This window comes from Cnephaeus nilssonii (genome assembly GCF_951640355.1).
Source record: "Cnephaeus nilssonii genome assembly, chromosome: X".
Classification (NCBI taxonomy): Eukaryota; Metazoa; Chordata; class Mammalia; order Chiroptera; family Vespertilionidae; genus Cnephaeus; species Cnephaeus nilssonii.
Window position 1 is genome coordinate 39302191 of NC_137071.1, and position 18919 is coordinate 39321109.

The 18919-nt window shown below is 41.7% G+C and overlaps 1 protein-coding gene across 1 annotated transcript in view; it reads left to right on the plus strand.

The window, feature by feature from the left end:
- Positions 1 to 18919, plus strand: part of MSN (moesin) — an 86082-nt gene that overhangs the window by 52467 nt on the left and 14696 nt on the right. Inside the window, exons 2-7 of the mRNA XM_079765724.1 lie at positions 2465 to 2548; positions 13364 to 13459; positions 15194 to 15468; positions 16781 to 16864; positions 17551 to 17697; positions 18678 to 18774. Coding sequence (XP_079621850.1) covers positions 2465 to 2548; positions 13364 to 13459; positions 15194 to 15468; positions 16781 to 16864; positions 17551 to 17697; positions 18678 to 18774 — 783 coding nt within the window. The remainder of the gene's footprint in view (positions 1 to 2464; positions 2549 to 13363; positions 13460 to 15193; positions 15469 to 16780; positions 16865 to 17550; positions 17698 to 18677; positions 18775 to 18919) is intronic.

Sequence of the window (18919 nt, forward strand, 5' to 3'; positions counted from 1 at the left end):
GCCTCCACTTCCCCCACTAACTGACCCCTGTGCTCAGGAAAGGCCTAGAGGTGTCAAAGACTGATAAGGCTTAATGTGTTACCCATTCCATGGGGATTTACATATTTGACAATTCTACTTTTAGTCTCTACCCCCCCCCCAAATGGTATAAATAGTAAGTCAGCATCCTAAAAAATGGAGAAGATCACCACCCCAAAACCAACCCTAACTAACACTTAGACATGATTTCAATCTTCTCTCTATGCATAGTTTTTACAAAATTGAGCTCATGCAATCTTGGTACTTACTCTTCCTCACTTAATATTACTGAGGTATTTTCTCTGGGTATGAAATACTCTTCATAAACATTTTATATGATTATATAACAAGCTATCTTGTCGTTGTGCCATATAGATTACTTAAGTAAAATGTCCAACAATTTTTAAAAGATCTTTGATTTCTTTTAGTGGGAAACATTTTACATTTTTATGTAAGAGGTGTTTAGCATATTGGTTTAAATTTGAAATTTGGACCTCAATCTAAATTCAAACCATGTCTTTCTCAATAGTAATGTGACTTTAGACAAATATCTACTTTTTCATCCTCAATGTGGAGATGATACTCTCTACTACACAGGGTGATTGTTGATATTAAATTGGGTGGTGTATATGAAGTGCATAGTGACTAGTAAGTCTCCATACATGAAAGCTGCTACTTATTGTTGCTATTACTATTATTACTACCTGAAAACTACCAAGTTTTCAGCCAAAGGAACAAATCTGTACTGATGAAATTTCAGCTATTATTGACTTGGGCTAAGGGATCTATTCATAAAGGTAGAAGGTACTTTTGCTAGCGCCTATTGAAAGTGGGGTTTGGGGAGTGGATCTCCCCCTTGTAGGTTCTTGCCTCACAAAGTTTGAAGAATAAAATACGTGGATTAAAAGGACTTGTTAGTAAAAGGGTGGAAATTTATTGCAAGCAAATACAGACTCTCATGTAGGGAAGAGTTCCCAAGGGGGTAACCAACTAAGCCCCTTTTTCTAAGGTTTATAATTGCTGTAGTTCTTTGTCTCTTCATGCTCCCTTCTAATTGGACCCTTTCCCCATTTTATGACCCTGTGTTTTTCTAATTGGTCACTCTTTTGCAGAATATCAGCTTCAAAGTCCAAAACCCATGTAGTACCCTCCTCTTTCTCTCCCCCTTATCTTGCAACATTCCTCTATCTCCTGTGAACTTATATTTCCCTCTTTCCAGTATTTGTCAACATTTCTCTATTCTCTGTGAAAGTATGTCTTCCTCTCCCCTTATCCTGTGGCACTTTTCTATTCTCTGTGAATGTATGCTTTTTGGTGGCTCCAAGCCCTCATCTATGCATTCTTCCCCCATAGACTCTCTTTATTCCCAAGATTCTCTAAGCCTGCTTATTTTGTCCCTAGAATTCCTTTCACTGTGAAATCCTGCGATTGGCTGCCTCTTTTTGTTTTTGTTTTAAATCTGGGCCTCTCTCTGTTCCTTTTCTGTCTGCTGACTTGGCTTTGGTAGCACCTCTATAATACACCTACCTCTGCTGAGGCTTCTTTCCTGTCTTGCACCTAAGGAGACCAGTGAGACATCAATACAAGAAGCATTAACAATGCAAGTTAGTATCAGTACCAAAATGGTCCTTGGATATCACCTAGTGTTTTTGACTGATCGCTATCCCCATTCCTGCCCTAGAACAGATGAGGGGAACTAAAGTCCAGGAAGGGCATAAGATATATCCAAGGTTATAGATTAAGTCAGTTGTAGTGCTAGGCCTGGAGCACAGTGTTCTTTATCCTATCCTTAATTTCGTGTTGCAAAGACCAGTGCTTCAGATAATCTAGGCTGTAAATCAGAGTTGTAAAGAGGATGCTGCAGACGAGAGTAGGGGCTGGCTAGAGTAGGTGGGGAAGGCTTCCTGGAAGAAATACAGTCAGCACTTGCTTCCTCTTGATAGTAAGCTGTAAATTTGTTTGCCCCTTGGTAAGCATTGCTCTGTTGCTATGTTGTTTTGTCTTTAGTAGTAAGCTGGTTGGAAGCAGGGACTGTATTATTGTTTATTTCCTCCAATATTCTCCCTTCCTTGCCACCAATATCTAAATTGCTCAGGTTCTGCCCGCCTGGTGTTGCTCAGTGGTTAAGTATTGACCCAGGAACCAAGAGGTCATTGGTTCAATTTCCAGTCAGGGCATACGCTAGGGTTGTGAGCTCAATCCCCAGTAGGGGGCATGCAGGAGGCAGCCGATCAATGATGTTCCTCTCTCATCGATGTTTCTATCTTTCTATTCCTCTTCCTTCCTCTTTCTTTCTAAAAATCAATAAAAACATATTTCAAATAAAATACACTGCTCAGGTTCTTAGCACCTAGTTCCCTCTTCTGTGGTTGAGCAGAGACACTTGTCCCAGGCTCTGCTGAGCACAGTCCCAGACAACTAACTTGCCTCCTTTGATCCATCCTAGATCAATGTACGTGTGACCACCATGGATGCAGAACTGGAGTTTGCCATCCAGCCCAATACCACTGGCAAGCAGTTGTTTGACCAGGTAAGGGACGGACGGATCTGTTGCCCTTAAGACTCTTTCACTTCTCTTAATTGCTCCCACTACAATGCCTGCTTCTTGGGAATTTCTTTTCCTACTCACTCCTCTAAGATGGATCAAGACAAAGGCTAACCCCAGCCTTAATAACAAAGGAGACAAAGTTTAACTTTGCCAACCTGCACCTTGGATGGCTCTGATTGATTCTATTCTTGGTCATGCTAGATGCTCTAAAAATGAAGGAAGAGGGTTTGGGGGGTACTGGGTGAAAAAGGTGAAAGGATAAAGTAGAAATTGGTAGTTACAAAATAGTTACAGGGATGTAAAGTACAGCATAGGAAATATAGTCAATAATATTGTAGTAACTATCTGTGGTGCCAGCTAAGTAGATGGGAACTTGAAATATCAAGGGAACATTTTATAAAGTATATGATTGTCTAACCACTATGTCGTACAACTGAAACTAATGCAAAATAATATCGAATGTAATCTACAATTGAAAAATGAAATTAAGAAAACAAATATGTTAGCACACTCTGAAGAATGTAAGTGATCTCTTCTCTATTTTAATAATGAGGCTAAGAAATTAAATAACTTAATTGTATCCAGCTGGTATCTAGCTGGGATTTAAACTCCACAGTCTTGTTGCTGCACCACATGGCTTCTGTCACATATTCATTGTTGTTTCCTTGTACACAGAAACTAACTTATTATTGCTGAGGTTGTATGCTCTATGTACATTTCCCTCAAAGGAATATTGGAACTTAGGACACTCTTGAAGATGATGAATGCAATAGGAAGGTGTTTCATCTCCTGTAGTTATGCCATGGAGATGATATTGATGTGGTTATTCCTGTTTCCAATCCAAGTGGTATCCCTTTGCTACAAATCATCATTATCAGAAGGAATGTACTATATAATAGCTAGGAGGGGGCCACAGAATCTTTCAACATTCAAAGACTCTCCAAGGGCCAAGGGAATGTCTCACCTGTGACCAGACTTTCAGGAGTGAAAATGTGGTTCCCATTTCCAGTGGCTGGGATTCTTCTAGATAAGCTATTATTCCTTTTCCTCACCAGCCTCTGGTGAGGTGGAGGTCTGACATTGTCCAGGATGTTAGGACTATATATTACCTTGATGCATTTTCCAAGCACTCTTGCTTTTCTTTCTCCTTTGCCCTCAGAGTACCTCTATAGTCTGAGAACTTCCCTAGAGTTGGGAAGGGAAAGAAGAAAGACAAAATAGGTTATATTTATTTTATTTTTTAAAAATATATTTTATTGATTTTTTACAGAGAGGAAGAGAGAGGGATAGAGAGTTAGAAACATCAATGAGAGAGAAACATCAATCAGCTGCCTCCTGCACACCCCCCACTGGGGATGTGCCTGCAACCAAGGCACATGCCCTTGACCGGAATCGAACCAGGGACCCTTGAGTCCGCAGGCCAACGCTCTATCCACTGAGCCAAACCGGTTTCGACAAAATAGGTTATATTTAAAAGAGATGATTCTATTCCTATGAATATCTCTGAGTGGTGAGGGGAAAGACAAGGAGAGCAAGGTGATGGTAAGAGGCTGTTTCTATCAAGCTCTCCTTGTAAAAGGAAGAAAGGGATGGCTGGAAATCTGAGGAAAGCTTGGTTGGGCATGCCCCTCTGAGTCCCTGATGTCACATGGTAGACTGAAAAATTGTTGTTTATGATGAATACAGATGAGAGATAATGTTTGTTCAGGGCTTACTGTATGCCAGGTACTGTGACAGGCATTTTGTATACTATATCATTTGACTATCACAAAGCCCTTGAGTATAGAAATTAGTACTAGCCCCATTTTACAGATGAGGAAACAGAATCTTCATTTTCCTAGCTAAGACTTGTGGAAATTATTGAACCTCTCCTGGTTGGTATTTTCATCCTCCCCACCCCCCCAAAAAGTTGGTCTAATACCTAACTAAAAGGCTTTTTTGAGGTTATGAAAAGAGTATATTGTTTATATCTCACTTGTTAGCCAAAAACTTGTTATAGTGGTTTATGATGATACATAAAATTCAAAAGGATAAATTAGAAATAGCTGTGAATAACAATAAGGAAATACAAATAGGGAAGAGAGAGTGAGAGAGGAAGGGAGAGACACATTAATTTGTTCTTGTATTTATTTATGCATTCATTTGTTGATTCTTGTATGTGCCCTGACTGGGGATTGAACCTACAACCTTGGTGTATCGGGATGATGCTCTAACCAGCTGAGCTAAACCAGCCAGGGTTAGCAGATATGTAATAAATGATAACTCCCAAATGCCATGAAACTTCTTGTCTTGTTAATCACATAGATTTGGGGCTTGAAGATCCTCAGAGTATATAACTTTGAATTTAGCTGTAATTTGCTTCTTCTCTGGAGTTTGTTTTGTTTTGAATAGTGAAGGGTCATTATTAATATATAATTTGTAAAATTACAAACTAGTCAGAGGAACATTTAAACAAACATTTACTACAATTAAAGTAATATGCTGACATTCATGTAGCTCACAAGTGATTACAGTGCTAGTCTGGAATTACTGAATGCATTTTGATTATATTAAGGCTTTGCATTCTCCCCTTGTATGAAGGTTTTCTATTGGAAAGCTTTTAAAGGAACAATCTGGTGAAATTGAAAGGGCACTGGATAGTAAGTTAGAAATATTGGTCCCAAGGGCTGGCTGTACTGCTAGTTCTCCTGATACCTTACACAAACATCTTCCTTCTTTGGGCCTCAGTTTACCCATCTGTACAATGTCTAACTGATCTCTCAAGTCTGGTTATCTTTCAAAAATTTATCTCCAGCATTTGTTTCTGCATTTCATATCTTTCCCATTTCTAACCCACTGTTTGGAGTTCATATGGCCCCTTTATATAAAAAGGATGGGAATGCCTCACTTGAGTATGATTAGCAGTTGGCATATGTGTGGGGGAGGAGAAGCTACCTGGAATGTGGGATATTTATTCCTGGACAGGCTTCTTAGTGTCTCTGGAACAAAAGGGAGAAAGTGTCCATACACTAGAAGGCTGTTTGGACCTTTGCTTCAGAAAGCAATATCATTCTGAGCAGCTGCTATAGAGGGGAGAGTATCAGTCAGTGTGGATTTTATGGTGCAGCTGGGAACCAGAGGCTTCTTCAGACTTTACCCAAACATCTTCCCAGAGCCCTGGTTTTATACCCTACCCCTCTCAAGCCATTGCCTGCCCTCAACACTGGAGGCTTTGTTCATTTGCATTGGAGGGGGATAGATGTGGAGGGTGAGAAAGGCATAATTTAGAGCCTAGAACAGGAAAATCCTTAAACAAAAAAGTTTATTAATTTCAGAAAGCCACAAGACCAGAAATTCTTTGTTTAATGTTAGTTTGGTTTGTGTACTGTGGGTGTGGTTCTGAGGGAAGCCCAGCTGGTAAGGAGCCCTGGCCAGATTGATATGCTAGTTCTGAAAGCTACTACTTCCCAAAGAAAGCCTTTGAGAGACTTGAATCTTTCATACTGGTTGAGGAAAGGAAAGGCAGAAAGCCAAGAAGTTCATGACTTCCCATCTGGAAGATCAGTGATGTTTTGAGAAATATCACTTATTGAGCACCTACTATGAAGTAGCCCTGGCTAAGTGCTTTAATTCTCACATGATCTTTCCTAAGATAAGTGAAGAACACACCCTATGCCATTTAGTCTTTAAGTTGTAATATGGAGTTCCAAAAAATAAAGATTTGACCACAATATTTAAGCTTTTCCTCACCGCACTAATCTGCTTAGGGTAAATGAGGCTGTTTGGCTTGGAGAACAATCAAGAGAAGATGTATTCTCTTGTTGGGGTCTCTGAGAAGCTCTTGTAGGAAGGAGGGAGGCAGTCATTCTGTGAGATCAGAAGGAAACCCATAGGTAAAACTACAAGGAAACTCTGGCTGGTGTGGCTCAGTTGGTTGGAGTGTTGCCCCGTACACCAAAATGTGGTGGGTTTGATTCCCTCAGGGTACATACCCAGGTTGCAGTTTCAATTCCTGGTCAGGGCATGTGTGGGAGGCAACTGATTGATGTTTCTCTCTTATCTATCTATCTATCTATCTATCTATCTATCTATCTATCATCTATCTATCTCTCCCTTCCTCTCTCTAAAATCTATTTAAAAAATCTTCCAGGAAAAAGATTTGAACTCAGAGAAGGAATTGAGCATATGACACTTTTGGGGCCAAGACAAGTCTAGGCAGGAATCCACAGAAGTATGTGTTCACAGGCTATTGGGGGTATAATCTCTTCCCACTAAATTGATGAGGTGTAAGGGAGGAAGTTCATTCTGTCTGGCCTTTGAGACCTATCATTCAAGGAGGTCCTCCCTATGGAACTGGGCCTAGGAGGAAGGAGTTGGACTCCTTGGGAGGGTTGACAAAAGCTCTGGGGCCATCCTGAAACCAAGCAATTATCTAGCTGATGACCAGAGAGGAAGACAACTGGAGAGGAAGCACCTTGTTGGTACCAGCAATAAATAACAGGCAATTATGGGAAGCCATAGCTTGAGGAGGCCTAAGGACTGCTGGGAAATGGAATTGAGGTTCATAGTTCCTCCACTTTACCTTTGTTTCTTCTTATGAGTGTGCTCACAGGTAAGGAGGGGAGAGAACATGTTTTATAACAGCATTCTGTCACTTACCTCTATGTCTAAAGCCTAGAGTTCTTCAGATGGCTCTTGATTACCTAGGTGACATTAGGGGGTAGTGCTACCACCATGAATTCCACTTTGAGAAACCTCTGCTTGGCTCCTTCCCAGCCAGGGGCTCTAGCTCTAGCACTACTCTAACATTTTTTTTTAAGAATGCAATTGTCTTAAAAAAATGTGTGTGTATAAATATATATATATATTATTGATTTCAGAGAGGAAGGGAAAGGGAGAGAGAGATAGAAACATCAATGATGAGAGAGAATCATTGATCTCACCTTCTGCACGTCCCCCTACCGGGGATCAAGCCTGCAACCTGGGCATGCGCCCTCACCGGGAATCAAACCATGACCACCTGGTTCATAGATTGATGCTCAACCATGGAGCCACACCAGCTGGGCCTCTAGTCTAACTTTACCTGCCCTGCCCCCTTCCCTCAAGATAGTAAGCTCTTGAAAAAAAGGTGAGATCTCAGAGCATCCATTCATTCATTTATTCATTGACTGACTCAATACTGACTGAAAGTCTAGTGTGTCTCAGGGAGGATCTCTAGACCCATCAAACACCATCTCTGCCCTTAAGGAAAGTAAATGCAACTCTGCCCCCACTTAGAATGAAGGAAACATCTTTGAAGCTCAGGTTGTATATAGAGATGGTATATAGAGCATGGGATTTGGTGTTGGCCCTGGGTTCAAATTCTGTTCCTTATTTCAGTGATTTTCAACCTTTTTCATCTCATGGCACACATAAACTCATTACTAAAATTCTGCAGCACAGCAAAAAAACAAACAAACCACACAATATATTTTTTGCCAATCTGACAAAAATAGGTAGTTTCTTGTTGTTTTGTTTTTAGATATATTTTTATTGATTTCAGGGAGGGAGAGAGAGGGAGATAGAATGATGAGAGAGAATCATTGACCAGCTTCCTCCTGCATGACACCTACTGGGGATTGAGCCCAAAACCCAGGCATGTGCCCTTGACCAGAATTGAACCCGGGATCCTTCAGTCCACAGGCCGATGCTCTATCCACTGAGACAAACCATCTAGGGCAAAAATAGGTATAGCTTTGATTCATTCACACAGGATGGCATTGTTGTGTTGGCTGTTGTCATTTTTTTAATTTGACAATCTAAGGGAAAAGTGGTCAGTGCCCCTGACCAAATAGTCAGGTTTGCATATTTTAAAAATTCTTACAGCACACTGGTTGAAAATTGCTGCTCTATTTAGCTGTATGAACTTGGATGGCTCATTTAACCTCTTAGGACTTTACTTTCCTCAGTAAAATGGTAATCACACTAATCTTAGAGATTTTTGTGGTTTATTTAATCCCCAAATAAGCAAAGTACCTTGTGCATAGCAGGCATTCTAATGTTGGTTATTCTTATTAAGGGCTAAATAAGTAGGTGAAAATTGCCCTGCAAGTTCAGATAAGAGAGCCATGAAACCAGGTAGCTTTTCTGTCTCAGTAAAGTACTTAAGATTTGTGGACTCTACATTGAAGGCAGCAGCCCTTTCTTTTTTTTTTTTCTCCTTGCATTTTATTTTATAAAATAACGGATATCTATTATTGCAATTGTAATGTCTCCATCTTTTAGATGAGGAACTGAGGCTTAGAGAGGGGGGAAAATGGCCTGTTTAAGGTCAGATAGCTAGGAAGTAGTATAATGCCTTGAATCAAGCCACATACCATTTTGTTTCCCAGTGTCTTTTGTCAGCTGTGTCATCTGTGACCTCCCTTTTCTTTGCCTGTTCCCATTGTGAGGAAAGTTTGGTCCCTAAACTTAGAACTCTAGCCAAGTGTGTTTTGTGCTATAGAGTGGGTGGCCATTTGAGCACAGGCAGTGTGGAGTAGCATAAGTAGTAAAGGCAGTAGCCCCTCCTGGAACTTTACAGTTGTGCATTGATTTGCTTTTAGGTGGGTGGCTGATGTAGCCGCTGCCAAGCCTGTAATGGGATCTCAATGGGCTTCAGGTGTTTGGGCATTGACGCAGTTTTGCAAGTAATTCCTCATACACTTTTCCTCTTGAAGCTTCAGCCTTGCTTTCTGACCCTGTTCTGGGCTTCTGAAGTGGCTGATTCTGTCACTAATTTGTTTAATCAGATGCATTGGGTATATAGGGAGGAGGTGCTCTAGGCTTCAGAATTGACCTTGTCGCCCCTTTCCTCCACAGACCTCAGATATAGGCAGCCTCCACATAAGAAAGAGAGGCAAAAGGGGGTTCTTTCTTACATCCAAATACTTCTGATAATTAGGGAAGATTTTCTCAGAGGCAAATGTCTCCCCCTCACTGGGTCCCAGTTTTCCAGTTTATTCTGCTTGAACCCTATAGTACACCAGAGTTTCTTCGAGGGATTTGTATTGTGGGGCTGAATATAATCCACAACCCATGTCTTACAAACTGAAACCCTATTCCCTATAGTATGTGTCAGAATCTAGGAGGTACACATTGCTGTGGGATGAATGGGATTTAGTATCTGGGAGCACGAATTTTACTTGTAGATGCTATCTATTTCATTTTTAAAACATTATTTAAATAGTAGACTGTAAAATTTACAACAAATGATTAAGACTAAACCTGAGGCTTTAAAGAAATTCTGGCTTGCAGCCATCTACTTGTATCATCCCCTGCTTTGCTCCCTCCTTTTGGTCCCTGGGTATGTGCATCCTTTACTTTAATGCTGCTTAAGGCTTTATTGCATGGCATCTTTGAGAAATACTAGCTCAGGCCAGATGAGCTGGAGGACTGGGGTCAAAGGGAGCCATGAAAGAATTTTTTTTTCCCTCAGGGGTGGAGCCACTTCTCAGAGTAGAAGGATAGGATCCTAGTTACAGATATTATTCCTGGAACCAGGATCTAGATATGCTCTCCCACTAGAAAATGAGGTTTCTCTTTCCTCTGGAGTTGACATCTCACCTGAAAGCAAGCAAAGCTTGGCCTCATTTCCAAGTCCTGAGATTTCCTTATAGGCTGCAGTCCAAGGGTCATCTGTTTTATACTTTTGTTATTTTTTTAGCCTCAATTCTGATTTAAGACCATATTTCCTTCCCTTCCTCCCCTCCCCCCCCCCCCCACCTTACTACCTCACTTTGGGACTTCAGTAGGCTGAGAGACATTGCTCATCTCTTCAAGCGCTGGAGCCTAAAGAAGTAGAAAATGTTTATACATCTCATTTCTCAGTGTTCATAAGGGAAGACACTGCTTACAGAGATTAAAAATTCTCTACTGATTCTGAAATCTATTTTTATAGCACTTAATTATTACTTTGTCCAACTTTTCCTCAGAGATACTGCAGATCCTGGAACTATTTTGGCACCCATAATCTGCCTCTCATCACACTTTTACCCATCTCACTAGTGAACCAGACAACCTGGTGCAAAAAGAGGCTAAAGAGTTCACTCCTGGGACCTCTGGGACTGGTTGTGTAGTCTGTACCTGCCGAACTCCCTTTTAATTCTGGGGTCTCTGAGCCTCTACAGTGAGGCTATTGATACAGGCAAAGGCCAGTTGCTGCTCTACCAGCTCTGTTCCGAGTCTTCTCCCCCCCACCTCACCCCCACCTAGTATCCTGGCCATATTTGTTGATCTTCAGCATCTTTGGTAGGTCTCTTTCTCTCCTGGGGATGAATTGTTCCTTAGAACTTACTTCTCACTGATTGTATCTGGACACACTATTCTTCTGCAACCATGTGGAAAATAATTAGGATTGTTAATTGATCCCTATTATACCTAGGGTGAGATAAGAGGTGCTTTAAACAATCTTTCCTGTCCACACACTATCCCTCTATCCTCTGAACAAAAAAAGCCAATGTCACATTTCAACATGAACATTTTGTATTCTCCATCTAAAACCTGGTGTTAATTCTTACTGCTTATTGACTTAGACTCACCTTGCCATTGCATCCTGGAAGTCTTTTGATCTTGTCTTATACCCCTACCCCCAACTTATCTTTTCTAAACATGCTCCTAGTTACACAAGTCAGCAAGAGGTAAATGGGATTGTATTTCCTAGCCATTTATGAAAACCTAATTAATAGAATGATAAAGCTCAAGAGAAGAAAGAGCCCATTTAAGCAACGCAACTTATTGTAGATGGGGAGGCAGGATCGATTGGGAAGCTGAGGCTAGAGAAGGAAATGTGCTGCCTTGAGATCACACAGCAAAGTGGAGACAGAAGTGAGATTTTCAGGTTTTCTGACACCTGATTTAAGATATGAAAGGTAAGACGATCAACTTTCACTGCCCCAGTGAGCAGTGAAGGCTGATGACATGGGAATGTGACTTCTCTCCAAAGTGGTTGTTGACTGAGCCTGGTGGGAAAGCCGGAAACCATATCTATACACAGAGGTGGTCAAATTTCATTATCTGGCTGGGATATATGGATTAAAAGAGACAAAGTAGTTACTCACTTGAGAACCCTAGGGCTCTTAAATTCCTGTGAGCCTTTGGCATTAAGAGAAAGCATAGTAGAGCCCAGCGGTGTTGCTCAGTGGTTGAGTGTCGACCTATGAACCAGGAGGTCAAGGTTCCATTCCCTGTTTTAGCACATGCCCAGGTTTCAGGCTTGATCCCCAGTAGGGGGCATTCAGGAGGCAGCTGATCAATGATTCTCTCTCATCATTGATGTTTCTATATCTCTCCCCCTCTCCCTTCTTCTCTAAAATCAATAAAAACATATATTTTTTTAAAAAAGAGAAAGCATAGTAAAGTAGAATGGGTACATGTTTTGGAGTCATACACATCAGGATTCTAGTCTAGGCTCTACGGTTTTAGAAAGATTGCCTCTCTAAACCTTAGCTTCTTCATTTGTAAAATGGAGATAATAGGCTTTTCAGTGGCATGTAATAGGTACTTAATACATGTGAGCTACTTTTTCCTTGGGGCCTCTGACGCTCTAGATTGTAAGCTCTGAGAGTGACTGGGGGACCTGTCTTTTGAGGCATAGTAGAAACTTTGTGGATACAGTGGAAGTGTATGTGTGTGTTTTGAGGGGAGATAGTGATTTATTCATGGGGAAGGACATCAGCAACACTGTGTCCTTGTTTCCTGTTTCTATCTCCAAGTAAGTTTCTTCATCTCACCCCTCTACTGCCTTCAACCCTCCCTCTGCCCTTGCAAAAAAAAAAAAAAAAGAGAGAGAGAGAGAGAGAGAGAGAGAGAGAGAGAGAGAGAGATAAAGGAGACTGCCTGATGCCAGCAAGACCTCATTAGGATGTGGCTAGGCTTCATTACCTTCACCCCCAGTGATAGGCATGCTGGTGTGCAGCTGCCTGCCAGAACCATTAACATGCTAATGTCAGGGACTTGAAAACATATCCCACCTGTCTTCTCCTAGCTCACTTCCCTTTCCTTCCCACTGCTCAGCCAAGAGGCCCAGAACATCAGGGGACTCCTCAGCTACTATACTGAGGTACTCACCCTGTTTCCACCCTCATTCCCACTGTGAGAATGGTAATGTAAATCATGACTGGGCTCTAATCAGGGCTGTAAAGAAGCATCTCAGCTCCCAGACACATCACAGCTTTGGGTGTATAGATATCACAGTCCCTGCTTTGTCTCCTCAAGCATTCTTTCTTAGGGCATTGTAAATAAGACTCAGTCTGAAGGGTGTGGGCATTATTCCTAGTTGCTAAGGATAAAAGAGCAACTCTGGGGAACAAGATGCAGGAGTTAAGCCAACAATCTCTACCTTCAGTTTTTAATCCATCATGGGAGTGGAAAGCTGCATGGCGTAATAGAGGGAGGGAAGTAAAAGAAAGCACTAGATTTGAATAGGTTTGGAGTCAAACAGACCTGACTCTGCTACTGACTAACTGAAACTTTACTTTTCTGAACTTTACTTTCACTATTTGTAAAATGGGCCTAATTATAATTATATGAGAGGGCTCTTGGGAAAATTAAAGGGGATGATATATATAAAGTTATTGGGGTGTGGTAGTGCTTATAATAGATCCATTCCCTACCTCAGAAGCACTTTGAGCAAATAGATGCTAACCTCACTTCTTGACTGTTGCTCAAGTGTATTTTCTTGCCAGACCCTGGGTACCTTATATTCTCTAAGGTTAGGGACCAAATGAGCTCCACTTTTGTGTCCTGTGTCTGGTACAGACTAGGCATTCAATCAGTGGTTGTTTGTGTTTTCTCTTCCAGGTGGTGAAAACTATTGGCCTGAGGGAAGTTTGGTTCTTTGGTCTGCAATACCAGGACACTAAGGGTTTCTCCACTTGGCTGAAACTCAATAAGAAGGTAACTACTTACCCCACTCTTGGGTTTGGAATTCATTCCTTTCCAGATCTTGCTCAGGGTGGGTAACATATGCTAGCTGGCAAATCCAGAATACCTAGGTCTGTGTTTTCCACTGGGAAGTCTGTTGACTATAGGATCAGAATAAAGGCAGAAGATTCAGCCAATGTAATCTTGTTCTGTTCCCACTATAATTTCTCATAGCAAGAATGGCCAGGGTCACCGAAACCGGTTTGGCTCAGTAGATAGAGCATCGGCCTGCGGACTCAAGGGTCCCAGGTTCGATTCCGGTCAAGGGCATGTACCTTGGTTGTGGGCACATCCCCAGTAGGGGGTGTGCAAGAGGCAGCTGATCGATGTTTCTCTCTCATCGATGTTTCTAACTCTCTATCCCTCTCTCTTCCTCTCTGTAAAAAATCAATAAAGTATATTTTTGAAAAAAAAAGTTAATCATTTAAAAAAAAAAAAAGAATGGCCAGGGTCCAAGGAAGAAGGTATCTTTCCCTTCCTACTGGAAGCTCTGTCTTGAATTTTGACTTGTTTCTAGACCTTAATCATTAGTGGTTCTTCAGGAGGAGATTGGTATCTTTTTGTTTTTGTTTTCAAAGTCAAGGGGTTTAGGAATTTGTTAAAAAGAGAGTCATATACTCTTGAACTGGAATCTCAAAGGTCTCATAACCTATCTTGTCTCTTTTCCAACCTGTCAACTGATGCCTTAACTCCATATAGATGTTCTTTCTTCATTTTCTATCTCAATTGTTCTCCAAATAGGATGATCTGCTCTCTACTTTTAAGTAGCATCTCTGCAGGAACATGGCAATTCTTCAACTCAATATCCTCAAACAGTCTGCCTTTATCCTTGGAGGTCTCCATTCTGTCCTGTGACTTGTTTGTCTAATTGTATCTAGGACAGTGATGGGCAACCTTTTGAGCTTGGTGTGTCAAACTTCGCCAAAAAACTGAGCATAACTCAGGTAGTGTGTCACTTTGAGGAAAAAACTAACTCCAAGACTCTAGTCGCAAATGTTTCATCCTTAGGAGCAGCAAATGTTTCATCCTCGGCTTGCGGCTGCGTGTCATCAGAAATGGCTACGCGTGTCAGTGCTGACATGCGTGTCATAGGTTCGCCATCACTGATCTAGGAGATAGGTGCCTCAACTTTTAGCTGGCAGTGTTTTGTTTTCCCAAAGAGTGGAGACTTTCGCTGGACAATTGTAGAACGCTTGGGAGCCAATTTCAGGCTTTAAAAGGCAACCTAATGTGTTCTCTTACCTAGCCAACTCCCAGGCCTTATTCATGCATCCTGGTCTTTAGTTTGCTAATTTATGGAGTTGGGAGAGCTTTAAAAGAGGTGCTTTCTTAGGTATCCCCTTAGAATTTGCATGCAGTTGGATATATTGTCAGATGATGGTGGCTTTGGGGCTTATGACCATCTTTTTAAAAAATAATTCCTTATTGTTGAAAGTATGTCCCCTCTTTCCCCCATTGACCCCTTCCAGCCCGCCCCCATCCCCCCTTGACCATCTTTATTTCAGGTACCAATCCCCATCAGAAAGCAATTGTGGACATGGGATTGTGTCCCCAATGAAAATAATGTGTCTCTTTTCTGAATTACCAGGAGAGTTTCCCTCTGGCTCTTTGGGATTACCCAAATTTATGGCCTTTCAGTGTCTTCTCCCCACCCTACAGCCACTCCAGTCTATTTTTTGAGAATCCATAACCTCTTGCTGCTCCCAGGTGACTGCTCAGGATGTGCGGAAGGAAAGCCCCCTGCTCTTCAAGTTCCGGGCCAAGTTCTACCCTGAGGATGTATCTGAAGAACTGATCCAGGATACCACACAGCGCCTGTTCTTCCTGCAAGTAAAGGAGGGCATTCTCAATGATGATATTTACTGCCCACCTGAGACTGCCGTGCTGCTGGCCTCCTATGCTGTCCAATCCAAGTATGGTGACTTCAATAAAGAAGTTCACAAGTCTGGTTACTTGGCAGGGGACAAGTTGCTTCCACAGAGGTAAGGTTGTGTCTGGCTATCTGCCCTGGCCAGAGGGCCTATGGCCTAAGGCTGACCAATTCCTATTACATAGGGGCTGTCAGATCTGTTCCTCCCAACTAGGGCCTATCTGAAGACCATGACATTATGGTAGTCAGAGAGAGACATTTGCATATAGCACCATACCCTGTTGTTGTTTCTTGGGCTCTCAAAATAAAAAGCTCCCCCTACTCCATTTGCCTGATTATAGAACTTCATTACCCTGGAAACTGGTTCTTTTATTGAGAACCAGAGATGGATTGATTTTCTATTGTCCCTGGTTCCATTTTTCTCAATCCTTTTCACTGATTTAAACCTCTTATATCAAGTTCATAGAGGGAGAGAGAAAACTATGCAAGCCAGGGATATGGTAGCTCAAACAGTCTTTTAATATTGATAACCAGTGTCCAGAGCTTTTTGCTTTCATAAACTTCAAAGTTGAATGATCTAAAAATTCATTATGTTTGTTTTAGCATCACAACAATACACAAAATAAGTAAAGTAGGCATTATCCTTATTTCCTGGTTAAGGAAATAGAGATGCAAAGGTACTTGCTCTGACTTGCTCAATATCTCACAGCTCATTTGAGGCAGAGCTGGACCTGGAATCCTAGTCTCTTGATTTTTAAACCCTGGATTTCCCCCACACACACACTGTATTCAATGACCATTTTCATAGGCTTTTTTGGATTGGAAGGAAGACTCCACCTGTGCGCTCAGCGACTCCATGAGTCGCTGCCATGATGTTGGAGATGGTATGTTTGAAACAAACCTTGTTTATGATCTAGTAGATCTGAGAGGTTTAGCCTGTTAGTTTTTTTTCAAAGCCATTTGGGCTCAGTTCTCTGTTCTAAAGCCACAGACTGTAATTTCATCCGTGAGCAATATTCTCACAAACACACTATTGATTCCACAAGGATCTAGAAGAGAGTGTGCATGCCTCTGTGAGGCCCATCCCTACTTTTAGCCCCACAAACCAGCACAGACTCTTGATACATTACTGCTCTGCTTGGGGACCACAGCACATTATTGGATTTTCTGTTAAAGGTATGAAGGAAAATGTTCCAATTGTTTTTTCTTGGTCGCTCATTCTCGTATCTTTTCTACCTCTCAGGCAGTTCCTTATGTCTAATAAATACCTCCTGCTATAATTTCAGTCTGCTTCGAGTGTGACCTCAGTTTGCTGACACTACAACCCCTTTGTATCAAACCCTTAGAGAGATATGTGGGCTTTCCTTAACACCTGTAATTTGGGCTTTGTGCTTTAAACTACTCAATACCCATCTTCTTTCCAGGGTCCTGGAGCAACACAAGCTCAACAAGGACCAGTGGGAAGAACGGATCCAGGTGTGGCATGAAGAGCATCGGGGCATGCTCAGGTAAGCCTGACCTAGCAACTGTGAGCTTCCACTGCCCCTGCAGGGAGAATGGCTCTGGGGGCATAAGAGGCAGAGAACTGGGGGAACACAGGAGGATGTTGGGGAAAGAGAGAGAGAGAGAGAGAGAAATTGAGAGAGAAATACAGTATACAGGGTTATTTAGGAATAGAAGGCTAATCAGAACCAGTATAAAGCTATAGTATAAAGTTATATTATTTTGTGAATGATAGCAACTGATAGCCCAAGTAGTTTTGACCATAACGAAATGGAGGGGCCCTTGGGGTCCTTAGGGAGCATGTGGGCCACCAGGGGCTCCTCCCCAAGAAAGCAACAGAATGAGCTCTTTCATGGCAAACCACTTGGAGGCTCTCTAGTTGAGGAACAAATTTTGTTGTTTTGCCATCAGCATTCCATCTGGGCTCTACTAAGAACATGCCTGTAAAAGAGGCTTCTATGGCAACTAACATGCTAGGAAATAGCAAGGTTCAGCCTACCCTTATTTCCATTGGGAACTTCAGACCTCAGGCTTCATGTTGTGCTCTGTTTACCATCATCTGCTTACCTTCCATCCCCTTTTGCATCCCTATTGGCAAGATACTTGTCAGAAATGCAGAGCAGATAGGCTTTCTCTCTCCCTAGGCCTGATTCACAGGCTTCCCTCTGTAACCTCCCACTCTGTTGTTTAGGGAGGATGCTGTCCTGGAGTATCTGAAGATTGCCCAGGACCTGGAGATGTATGGTGTGAACTACTTCAGCATCAAAAACAAGAAAGGCTCAGAGCTGTGGCTGGGAGTGGATGCTCTGGGTCTCAACATCTATGAGCAGAATGACAGGTATATCTCAGAAGTCTCTTAGATTATTTGGGCCACTCTGGCACTTAGTGATTACCAGAGAGTAAGACTGTATCTCCTAGGTCCCACCTCGATAGTTCTTTTTCTACCTAGTTTAGACCAGCCCAGTTATTTGCATAACCTCCCTCGGGCCTTTAAATCTTGCATTGACTAGACTTGCACTATCTACTATGAATACATGTGGCTACTGAGCATTTGAAATGTGGTTACTCTGAATTGAGATGTGCTATAAGCATAAACTACACACCAGACTTTGAAAACTTGGTATCAAAAGCAGAATGTAAAATGTCTCATTAATATTTTTTGAAATATTGCTTTGCATTTGTAAATGATAGTATTTTTGATATACTGAGTTAAATGAACTATTATAACAGTTAATTTCACTGGTTTATTTTTACCTATTTTTAACTGGCTACTAGAACATGTGGCTCTTATTATATTTCTGTTGGACAACACTGGCCTAGAACCTACTTTGTCAGGATTTATAATTAATCCAACCCTTGTATAATGAGTAAGTGCCTTTTGGCCTATAAATTCTCTCTCTACAACCTTATCTCATTTGCTTATTTTTTCCCCTTTGGTCTGCTCTTGGTGAGGATGCAGATCAATAGATTATTGTTCCATGTAACTTCTGAATCTTGAATCTCATTATTTACTTTCTCCCCAACTTTTACAATCTGGATGGAAGAGTCCCAATTAAATAGGAGAGGAGGTTCTATTACAAGGTCCATGTCACACAAAACATATAATAAAACAAATCTGAGAGATTGGGACAAAGAGTAATATGTTGGGAGGTCCTTTGTGTAGCCTCAATGCTGACAAACTGACCTGGTGGCATGTCATGACACTAGCTGAGCGGGCAATGAATCTACCTCCTGAAAGGAGAAGTTGGCAAGGCACCAACTCTCTATGTCCTCCTTGTTTTGCCCTTGTCCTGATGTTCTTGGTCTCCATTTCTACAGACTGACTCCCAAGATAGGCTTCCCTTGGAGTGAAATCAGGAACATCTCTTTCAATGACAAGAAATTTGTCATCAAACCCATTGACAAAAAAGCCCCGGTAAGTGATTCCTCCAACTGGCCAAAACACGTACTTGCCAAGGGATAATGCTAGAAGTAATCATGTAATTATAGTTTCTTCTCCCTTTTATGGTGTGTGTGTGTGTGTGTGTGTGTGTGTGTGTGTGTGTGTGTACAGGAGGCAC